Source organism: Eleutherodactylus coqui, chromosome 11 (assembly GCF_035609145.1).
Source record: "Eleutherodactylus coqui strain aEleCoq1 chromosome 11, aEleCoq1.hap1, whole genome shotgun sequence".
In the NCBI taxonomy this organism is placed as follows: domain Eukaryota; kingdom Metazoa; phylum Chordata; class Amphibia; order Anura; family Eleutherodactylidae; genus Eleutherodactylus; species Eleutherodactylus coqui.
In genome coordinates this window covers 135444962-135457413 of record NC_089847.1, presented here as the reverse complement: position 1 = coordinate 135457413, position 12452 = coordinate 135444962, and the positions used below count along the sequence as shown (strand labels likewise).

The 12452-nt window shown below is 44.3% G+C and overlaps 1 protein-coding gene across 1 annotated transcript in view; it reads right to left on the bottom strand.

The window, feature by feature from the left end:
- The window catches only part of SLC6A5 (solute carrier family 6 member 5), a 108577-nt gene that overhangs the window by 4716 nt on the left and 91409 nt on the right, over positions 1–12452 (bottom strand). Inside the window, exon 14 of the mRNA XM_066582521.1 lies at positions 11331–11431. Within this exon, the coding sequence (XP_066438618.1) occupies positions 11331–11431 (101 nt within the window). The remainder of the gene's footprint in view (positions 1–11330; positions 11432–12452) is intronic.

Genomic DNA, 12452 nt, shown 5'->3' with positions numbered 1-12452 from the left:
ATGTGCTGCATCCATGGTGTATATGTGCTGTATCCATGGTGTATATGTGCTGTATCCATGGTGTATATGTGCTGTATACATAATGTATATGTGCTGTATCCATGCTGTATATGTGCTGTATCCATGGTGTATATGTGCTGTATACATAATGTATATGTGCTGTATCCATGGTGTATATGTGCTGTATCCATGGTGTATATGTGCTGTATACATAATGTATATGTGCTGTATCCATGGTGTATATGTGCTGTATACATAATGTATATGTGCTGTATCCATGGTGTATATGTGCTGTATCCATGCTGTATATGTGCTGTATCCATGCTGTATATGTGCTGTATCCATGCTGTATATGTGCTGTATCCATGGTGTATATGTGCTGCCTGTATACGCTGTGGTCTTTAAGCTTTTATATGTTTTGTATACAGACTCAGAGATAGAACTTGAAACTCAAATTATTTGAGAATAACTTTCCTGGCCTTCTGTCCCTTTGTCCCCATGACAACACTCCCTGCCCCTGAAAGCACACTGTAACCATAGAGACACAGTGGGACACGTTTATTACTGGTGATGCTCCAGAATTCTGCTGTAAATTTCAGCTTTTTTTGTGCAAATCAGTTTTTGACAAATTTACTATTTATTTGCTCAGAAGAGAACAGATGTTCCACCTCACTCAACTTTCGGTGTCTAAAGAGAGGGGGCGAGGGGGTCAGGGTGTGAGTGTAGCGAGCAGGGGGGCTACAAAGTGACACTGACAGCGCATCTCTAGACAGACTTAAGAACAAACGAATGTATCAGCATCCTGCAACATTTAATCCACTTGTTACACTTTAGGTGAAAAAGGGTAAAAAGCTGCCAGAAAAATGACATCAAGGATTCCCCTGCTGATAAATCCCCAGTAGCTGTAAGAACACTGAGCTGCCACAGCTGGCGCTCCAGAAGAGTTGTCATAGGGTCAAAGACTCAGAAGCTTGGCACAGCAGTTTTGGCACAAGAATACACTCTTTACATTGCAGGGGCGTAACTATAGGGGAAGCGGTTGCAGCCGGGCCCAGGAGTCTGAGGGGACCCATAAGGCTCCTGGGTCTTTAGTACTTGTCCTAATATATAGGGGACCCAGACATGACTACACAGGGCACCCTTAGTAGTTGTCCTAATATATAGGGACCAGACATGACTACACAGGGCACCCTTAGTACTTGTCCTAATATATAGGGACCAGACATGACTACACAGGGCACCCTTAGTACTTGTCCTAATATATAGGGGACCCAGACATGACTACACAGGGCACCCTTAGTACTTGTCCTAATATATAGGGACCAGACATGACTACACAGGGCACCCTTAGTACTTGTCCTAATATATAGGGACCAGACATGACTACACAGGGCACCCTTAGTACTTGTCCTAATATATAGGGACCAGACATGACTACACAGGGCACCCTTAGTACTTGTCCTAATATATAGGGGACCAGACATGACTACACAGGGCACCCTTAGTACTTGTCCTAATATATAGGGGACCAGACATGACTACACAGGACACCCTTAGTACTTGTCCTAATATATAGACCAGACATGACTACATAGGGCACCCTTAGTACTTGTCCTAATATATAGACCAGACATGACTACACAGGACACCCTTAGTACTTGTCCTAATATATAGACCAGACATGACTACACAGGGCACCCTTAGTACTTGTCCTAATATATAGACCAGACATGACTACACAGGACACCCTTAGTACTTGTCCTAATATATAGACCAGACATGACTACACAGGACGCCCTTAGTACTTGTCCTAATATATAGGGGACCAGACATGACTACACAGGACACCCTTAGTACTTGTCCTAATATATAGACCAGACATGACTACACAGGACACCCTTAGTACTTGTCCTAATATATAGGGACCAGACATAACTACACAGGGCACCCTTAGTACTTGTCCTAATATATATAGACCAGACATGACTACACAGGACACCCTTAGTACTTGTCCTAATATATAGACCAGACATGACTACACAGGGCACCCTTAGTACTTGTCCTAATATATAGGGACCCAGACATGACTACACAGGGCACCCTTAGTACTTGTCCTAATATATAGACCAGACATGACTACACAGGACACCCTTAGTACTTGTCCTAATATATAGACCAGACATGACTACACAGGGCACCCTTAGTACTTGTCCTAATATATAGGGACCAGACATGACTACACAGGACACCCTTAGTACTTGTCCTAATATATAGGGGACCAGACATGAGTACACAGGGCACCCTTAGTACTTGTCCTAATATATAGGGACCAGACATGACTACACAGGGCACCCTTAGTACTTGTCCTAATATATAGACCAGACATGACTACACAGGGCACCCTTAGTACTTGTCCTAATATATAGGGGACCAGACATGACTACACAGGGCACCCTTAGTACTTGTCCTAATATATAGGAACCAGACATGAGTACACAGGACACCCTTAGTACTTGTCCTAATATATAGGGACCAGACATGACTACACAGGACACCCTTAGTACTTGTCCTAATATATAGACCAGACATGACTACACAGGGCACCCTTAGTACTTGTCCTAATATATAGACCAGACATGACTACACAGGGCACCCTTAGTACTTGTCCTCATATATAGGGACCAGACATGACTACACAGGGCACCCTTAGTACTTGTCCTAATATATAGACCAGACATGACTACACAGGGCACCCTTAGTACTTGTCCTAATATATAGACCAGACATGACTACACAGGGCACCCTTAGTACTTGTCCTCATATATAGGGACCAGACATGGCTACACAGGGCACCCTTAGTACTTGTCCTAATATATAGACCAGACATGACTACACAGGGCACCCTTAGTACTTGTCCTAATATATAGACCAGACATGACTACACAGGACACCCTTAGTACTTGTCCTAATATATAGACCAGACATGACTACACAGGGCACCCTTAGTACTTGTCCTAATATATAGGGACCCAGACATGACTACACAGGGCACCCTTAGTACTTGTCCTAATATATAGACCAGACATGACTACACAGGACACCCTTAGTACTTGTCCTAATATATAGACCAGACATGACTACACAGGGCACCCTTAGTACTTGTCCTAATATATAGGGACCAGACATGACTACACAGGACACCCTTAGTACTTGTCCTAATATATAGGGGACCAGACATGAGTACACAGGGCACCCTTAGTACTTGTCCTAATATATAGGGACCAGACATGACTACACAGGGCACCCTTAGTACTTGTCCTAATATATAGACCAGACATGACTACACAGGGCACCCTTAGTACTTGTCCTAATATATAGGGGACCAGACATGACTACACAGGGCACCCTTAGTACTTGTCCTAATATATAGGAACCAGACATGAGTACACAGGACACCCTTAGTACTTGTCCTAATATATAGGGACCAGACATGACTACACAGGACACCCTTAGTACTTGTCCTAATATATAGACCAGACATGACTACACAGGGCACCCTTAGTACTTGTCCTAATATATAGACCAGACATGACTACACAGGGCACCCTTAGTACTTGTCCTCATATATAGGGACCAGACATGACTACACAGGGCACCCTTAGTACTTGTCCTAATATATAGACCAGACATGACTACACAGGGCACCCTTAGTACTTGTCCTAATATATAGACCAGACATGACTACACAGGGCACCCTTAGTACTTGTCCTCATATATAGGGACCAGACATGGCTACACAGGGCACCCTTAGTACTTGTCCTAATATATAGACCAGACATGACTACACAGGGCACCCTTAGTACTTGTCCTAATATATAGACCAGACATGACTACACAGGACACCCTTAGTACTTGTCCTAATATATAGACCAGACATGACTACACAGGGCACCCTTAGTACTTGTCCTAATATATAGACCAGACATGGCTACACAGGGCACCCTTAGTACTAGTCCTAATATATAGACCAGACATGACTACACAGGGCACCCTTAGTACTTGTCCTAATATATAGGAGACCAGACATGACTACACAGGACACCCTTAGTACTTGTCCTAATATATAGGGGACCAGACATGACTACACAGGGCACCCTTAGTACTTGTCCTAATATATAGGGACCAGACATGACTACACAGGGCACCCTTAGTACTTGTCCTAATATATAGACCAGACATGACTACACAGGGCACCCTTAGTACTTGTCCGAATATATAGGAGACTCAGACATGACTACACAGGACACCCTTAGTACTTGTCCTCATATATAGGGACCAGACATGGCTACACAGGACACCCTTAGTACTTGTCCTAATATATAGACCAGACATGGCTACACAGGGCACCCTTAGTACTTGTCCTAATATATAGGGACCAGACATGACTACACAGGGCACCCTTAGTACTTGTCCTAATATATAGACCAGACATGGCTACACAGGGCACCCTTAGTACTTGTCCTAATATATAGGGACCAGACATGACTACACAGGACACCCTTAGTACTTGTCCTAATATATAGACCAGACATGGCTACACAGGGCACCCTTAGTACTTGTCCTAATATATAGGGACCAGATATGACTACACAGGACACCCTTAGTGCTTGTCCTAATATATAGGGACTAGACATGACTACACAGGGCACCCTTAGTACTTGTCCTAATATATAGACCAGACATGTCTACACAGGACACCCTTAGTACTTGTCCTAATATATAGGGGACCAGACATGAGTACACAGGGCACCCTTAGTACTTGTCCTAATATATAGACCAGACATGACTACACAGGGCACCCTTAGTACTTGTCCTAATATATAGGGACCAGACATGACTACACAGGACACCCTTAGTACTTGTCCTAATATATAGGGGACCAGACATGATTACACAGGACACCCTTAGTACTTGTCCTAATATATAGGGGACCAGACATGAGTACACAGGGCACCCTTAGTACTTGTCCTAATATATAGACCAGACATGACTACACAGGGCACCCTTAGTACTTGTCCTAATATATAGACCAGACATGACTACACAGGGCACCCTTAGTACTTGTCCTAATATATAGACCAGACATGACTACACAGGACACCCTTAGTACTTGTCCTAATATATAGGAACCAGACATGAGTACACAGGACACCCTTAGTACTTGTCCTAATATATAGGGACCAGACATGACTACACAGGACACCCTTAGTACTTGTCCTAATATATAGGGACCAGACATGACTACACAGGACACCCTTAGTACTTGTCCTAGTATAGAGGGGACCCAGACATGGCTACACAGGGCACCCTTAGTACTTGTCCTAATATATGGGGGACCAGACATGACTACACAGGACACCCTTAGTGCTTGTCCTAATATATAGACCAGACATGACTACACAGGGCACCCTTAGTACTTGTCCTAATATATAGGGACCAGACATGACTACACAGGGCACCCTTAGTACTTGTCCTAATATATAGGGACCAGACATGACTACACAGGACACCCTTAGTAATTGTCCTAATATATAGGGACCCAGACATGACTACACAGGGCACCCTTAGTACTTGTCCTAATATATAGACCAGACATGACTACACAGGACACCCTTAGTACTTGTCCTAATATATAGGGGACCAGACATGAGTACACAGGGCACCCTTAGTACTTGTCCTAATATATAGGGACCAGACATGACTACACAGGGCACCCTTAGTACTTGTCCTAATATATAGGGACCAGACATGACTACACAGGACACCCTTAGTACTTGTCCTAATATATAGACCAGACATGACTACACAGGACAGCCTTAGTACTTGTCCTAATATATAGACCAGACATGACTACACAGGACAGCCTTAGTACTTGTCCTAATATATAGACCAGACATGACTACACAGGGCACCCTTAGTACTTGTCCTAATATATAGGGGACCAGACATGACTACACAGGACACCCTTAGTACTTGTCCTAATATATAGGGACCAGACATGACTACACAGGACACCCTTAGTACTTGTCCTAATATATAGGGACCAGACATGACTACACAGGACACCCTTAGTACTTGTCCTAATATATATAGACCCAGACATGACTACACAGGACACCCTTAGTACTTGTCCTAATATATAGACCAGACATGACTACACAGGGCACCCTTAGTACTTGTCCTAATATATAGGAGACCTGACATGAGTACACAGGGCACCCTTAGTACTTGTCCTAATATATATAGACCAGACATAACTACACAGGGCACCCTTAGTACTTGTCCTAATATATAGGAGACCTGACATGAGTACACAGGACACCCTTAGTACTTGTCCTAATATATAGGGACCAGACATGACTACACAGGGCACCCTTAGTACTTGTCCTAATATATAGGAGACCTGACATGACTACACAGGACACCCTTAGTACTTGTCCTAATATATAGGAGACCTGACAGGACTACACAGGACACCCTTAGTACTTGTCCTAATATATAGGAGACCTGACATGACTACACAGGACACCCTGAGTACTTGTCCTAATATATAGACCAGACATGACTACACAGGACACCCTTAGTACTTGTCCTAATATATAGGGACCAGACAGGACTACACAGGGCACCCTTAGTACTTGTCCTAATATATAGACCAGACATGACTACACAGGGCACCCTTAGTACTTGTCCTAATATATATGGGACCAGACAGGACTACACAGGACACCCTTAGTACTTGTCCTAATATATAGGGACCAGAAATGACTACACAGGGCACCCTTAGTACTTGTCCTAATATATAGGGCCCCAGACATGACTACACAGGGCACCCTTAGTACTTGTCCTAATATACAGACCAGACATGACTACACAGGGCACCCTTAGTACTTGTCCTAATATATAGGGACCAGACAGGACTACACAGGGCACCCTTAGTACTTGTCCTAATATATAGACCAGACATGACTACACAGGGCACCCTTAGTACTTGTCCTAATATATATGGGACCAGACAGGACTACACAGGACACCCTTAGTACTTGTCCTAATATATAGGGACCAGAAATGACTACACAGGGCACCCTTAGTACTTGTCCTAATATATAGGGCCCCAGACATGACTACACAGGGCACCCTTAGTACTTGTCCTAATATACAGACCAGACATGACTACACAGGGCACCCTTAGTACTTGTCCTAATATATAGGGACCAGACATGGCTACACAGGACACCCTTAGTACTTGTCCTAATATATATAGACCCAGACATGACTACACAGGACACCCTTAGTACTTGTCCTAATATATAGACCAGACATGACTACACAGGACACCCTTAGTACTTGTCCTAATATATAGGGACCAGACATGACTACACAGGGCACCCTTAGTACTTGTCCTAATATATAGGGACCAGACATGACTACACAGGACACCCTTAGTACTTGTCCTAATATATAGGGACCAGACATGACTACACAGGACACCCTTAGTACTTGTTCTAATATATATAGACCCAGACATGACTACACAGGACACCCTTAGTACTTGTCCTAATATATAGGAGACCTGACATGACTACACAGGACACCCTTAGTACTTGTCCTAATATATAGGGACCAGACATGACTACACAGGACACCCTTAGTACTTGTCCTAATATATAGGGACCAGACATGACTACACAGGACACCCTTAGTACTTGTTCTAATATATATAGACCCAGACATGACTACACAGGACACCCTTAGTACTTGTCCTAATATATAGACCAGACATGACTACACAGGACACCCTTAGTACTTGTCCTAATATATAGGGACCAGACATGACTACACAGGACACCCTTAGTACTTGTTCTAATATATATAGACCCAGACATGGCTACACAGGACACCCTTAGTACTTGTCCTAATATATAGACCAGACATGACTACACAGGGCACCCTTAGTACTTGTCCTAATATATAGGAGACCTGACATGAGTACACAGGACACCCTTAGTACTTGTCCTAATATATAGGGACCAGACATGACTACACAGGGCACCCTTAGTACTTGTCCTAATATATAGGGACCAGACATGACTACACAGGGCACCCTTAGTACTTGTCCTAATATATAGACCAGACATGACTACACAGGGCACCCTTAGTACTTGTCCTAATATATAGACCAGACATGACTACACAGGACACCCTTAGTACTTGTCCTAATATATAGGGGACCCGGACATGACTACACAGGACACCCTTAGTACTCGTCCTAATATATAGAGCAGACATGACTACACAGGACACCCTTAGTACTTGGCCTAATATATAGGGACCAGACATGACTACACAGGGCACCCTTAGTACTTGTCCTAATATATAGACCAGACATGACTACACAGGACACCCTTAGTACTTGTCCTAATATATAGGGACCAGACATGACTACACAGGGCACCCTTAGTACTTGTCCTAATATATAGGAGACACAGACATGACTACACAGGACACCCTTAGTACTTGTCCTAATATATAGACCAGACATGACTACACAGGGCACCCTTAGTACTTGTCCTAATATAAAGGGGACCAGACATGACTACACAGGGCACCCTTAGTACTTGTCCTAATATATAGGTCAGACATGACTACACAGGGCACCCTTAGTACTTGTCCTAATATATAGACCAGACATGACTACACAGGGCACCCTTAGTACTTGTCCTAATATATAGGGGACCTGACATGACTACACAGGACACCCTTAGTACTTGTCCTAATATATAGGGACTAGATATGACTACACAGGGCACCCTTAGTACTTGTCCTAATATATAGGGAGCAGACATGACTACACAGGGCACCCTTAGTACTTGTCCTAATATATAGGGAGCAGACATGACTACACAGGGCACCCTTAGTACTTGTCCTAATATATAGGGACCAGACATGACTACACAGGGCACCCTTAGTACTTGTCCTAATATATAGACCAGACATGACTACACAGGGCACCCTTAGTACTTGTCCTAATATATAGGGGACCAGACATGACTACACAGGGCACCCTTAGTACTTGTCCTAATATATAGGGGACCAGACATGACTACACAGGGCATCCTTCGTACTTGTCCTAATATATAGGGACCAGACATGACTACACAGGGCACCCTTAGTACTTGTCCTAATATATAGACCCAGACATGACTACACAGGGCACCCTTAGTACTTGTCCTAATATATAGACCAGACATGGCTACACAGGACACCCTTAGTACTTGTCCTAATATATAGGGGACCAGACATGACTACACAGGGCACCCTTATTACTTGTCCTAATATTTAGGGCACCCAGACATGACTACACAGGGCACCCTTAGTACTTGTCCTAATATATAGGGGCCAGACATGACTACACAGGACACCCTTAGTACTTGTCCTAATATATAGGGACCAGACATGACTACACAGGGCACCCTTAGTACTTGTCCTAATATATAGACCAGACATGACTACACAGGACACCCTTAGTACTTGTCCTAATATATAGAGACCAGACATGACTACACAGTGCACCCTTAGTACTAGTCTTAATATATAGGGGACCAGACATGACTACACAGGGCACCCTTAGTACTTGTCCTAATATATAGGAGACCAGACATGGCTACACAGGACACCCTTAGTACTTGTCCTAATATATAGACCAGACATGACTACACAGGGCACCCTTAGTACTTGTCCTAATATATAGACCAGACATGACTACACAGGACACCCTTAGTACTTGTCCTAATATATATAGACCAGACATGACTACACAGGGCACCCTTAGTACTTGTCCTAATATATAGAGACCAGACATGACTACACAGGGCACCCTTAGTACTTGTCAATTAGTGTCGCCCTGCTATGTGCAACTCCTCTTCTCCTTGATATGGAAACTACATGTGCACCGCCACACATAGAGATTTGTGTCCAGATGATTTGGGCCATACAGAATGGCATTGTGGGTAACATCATGTGCACCCTTGTTGTATACACTGCAGGGTTGTTCAAGGGAGGTATACAGTATATACAGGATATATTTCATTTATTTCTCTGCTGCCTCCCTGTGTCAGAAAGTAGGAATTACACCCATACTAAACATCTGCAGTAAAAGTGAGAGATGCTGGTTACTAATAGTAATTTTAGAGCTGGGCTGACTGCTATGACTGATAGTTCACTATTTATATGCACCACAATGGTACAGCCATATGTATTTCAGTGGTAGCCATCTCAACAGGACCCCCGACACTTGGGAGCTCCATGGGCCACCAATATACATAGCAGTAGTGTGCCATGAAAAGTAAGGCAGAGAACTAGTCCATAGAGCAATGACACTTAATGGAGCCAATCTTATCCATCCATCCTATATGCAGGGCGGTGGAGAACCCAGGTCTAGCTGTTTCTAGCTCAGGGCCCAGGAGGATCACTTTGCTGCACTATGTGCATTGTGGTCCATGGCTCAGGGGGAGCAGTAAGTGGTTTCTCCTGCTCTCTAGGTTTGCACTATGACTGCACAATCAGCTGTCCTGGAGGGTCTTCTGGCTGGAAAACCTCATTCATGAATGGAAAAGAAGTGGCAAGGTATTTGGGTGCCATCTTGTGGTCAAAACAGGAATGACATGTTGCCTTTGCAGCTGTTAAATAGCTTGTTGTACATGTGAGAGAGAATCCACCCTCCACTACTGCCCATCCTCTCCTGCCATCCCTGCCTGGCACTGTACGCCGTAATCATCATCTAGCTATAGTCATATACTGATTTCCATCTCGCTTTACTGGCGCACAAGAGAGCCGAGGATCCACGTCTTGTGCTGCGGCAATCTGGACTTTCTATTTCTATGGCTCTTGGTGGAGAGAAGAAAAGATAGTAATCCTGTATCCATATTTGTGTGCTGTATAGTCACCTATCAGATAATAACTGATGCAGATACAATACTGAGATCATGTGTTTGTATGTGTACTGTAATATGTAGTGTATGGATGCTGTATGTGTAATCCTATATGTGTATGGTATGGATACTGTAATGTGTACTGTATATATGCTATATGTGTTCAGTATTTGTGTACTGTGTATATATATATATTATATGTGTACGGTATGGATGCTGTACGTGTGCAGTATATGTTCTGTATGTGTGCTGGATATGATGAGTGGTATGTGCTGTGTTGTGGGTGCTGCCTGTACTGGAGCCACAATCCCCCGGCCAGGTACCATGCCATCTCCTTACGGTCAGAATAGTCGGCGTGACGAAGGCCCAACAAATCTTCCAGAAGCGATTGGGCTGAAATCCGATCATCATCTCAATGTCCTCGCAGAATCGCTGCAGACCTGAAGAGAGAAGCACAAAGGTTCTTGTTAGACCCAAAATGTACTGACCCTGTAACCGAGTCTGCTACAGACCCGCAGGAGCCCCGCGCACAGGATGACGGTAACGCCAATAATAATCTTTATTTGTGTAGCGCCAATTTATTCAGCAGCGCTTTCAGAGCACGGGGAGCTCAGGCGATACAACCCTTATATGTAGCGTTCAGCTATTAGGAAACACACGGGGGGGGGGGGGCTGCACCAACAAACTCCCACACTACAAAGAGGAGGCGATGCAGGAGGTATGGAGGCAGGAGATGTATAAGGCGGCAAAGTGGAGAATGTGGGGTGCCGTAGGTAGAGCATACTCCAGGCGGGCAGTGGGAGGAGGGGGGGGGGTAGTTCAGATTTGATAAGCTTCTTTGAAGAGGTGCATTTTTAAGGCATGTCTGAAGTCCCGTGCATCAGGGTTTGCCAGGAAGCTTTGGGGTAGAGCGTTCTAGAGTACCAGTGCTGCTCTGGAGAGGTCCTGGAGGCGAGCGTGTGAGGATACTATTAGAGGGGGGAGTGCTTGGTCTGAATGTGTTACCAGATTGGAGTGTGCGGGGTGTGCAGAAAATGGCAAGGGTGCAAAAAATAAATTCCACGTGAAACGAGAGAAAAGACTGACAGGAAAGTCCCTGTGGCAGAGCGGACCTGTAGCTGCAAAGATGGGAAAGGGCAACAGCGCCATCACATGGCCAGGTGAGAGAATGCAACAGAACAATACATCCCTCGTAATGAGGACAGGTTACTTTCTGACCCGGGAGATCACAACATACAGTAACATTTCTCTGCAGGACACAAGTGTCTGATAATCGGGAATATCTGATAATCTGATCCCAGATTAAAAACAGATCATTATATCCGAGTGCAGAGCTCTCCCGCCCGCGTCCTCATGATAACACTTCTTGCCATGTGGCCTCTTCAGTTGTGTTATGGGATTACTATACAAATCTGAACAGCATCCCATCACAGCCGACATGCTGCACTATCGGTGTACGTG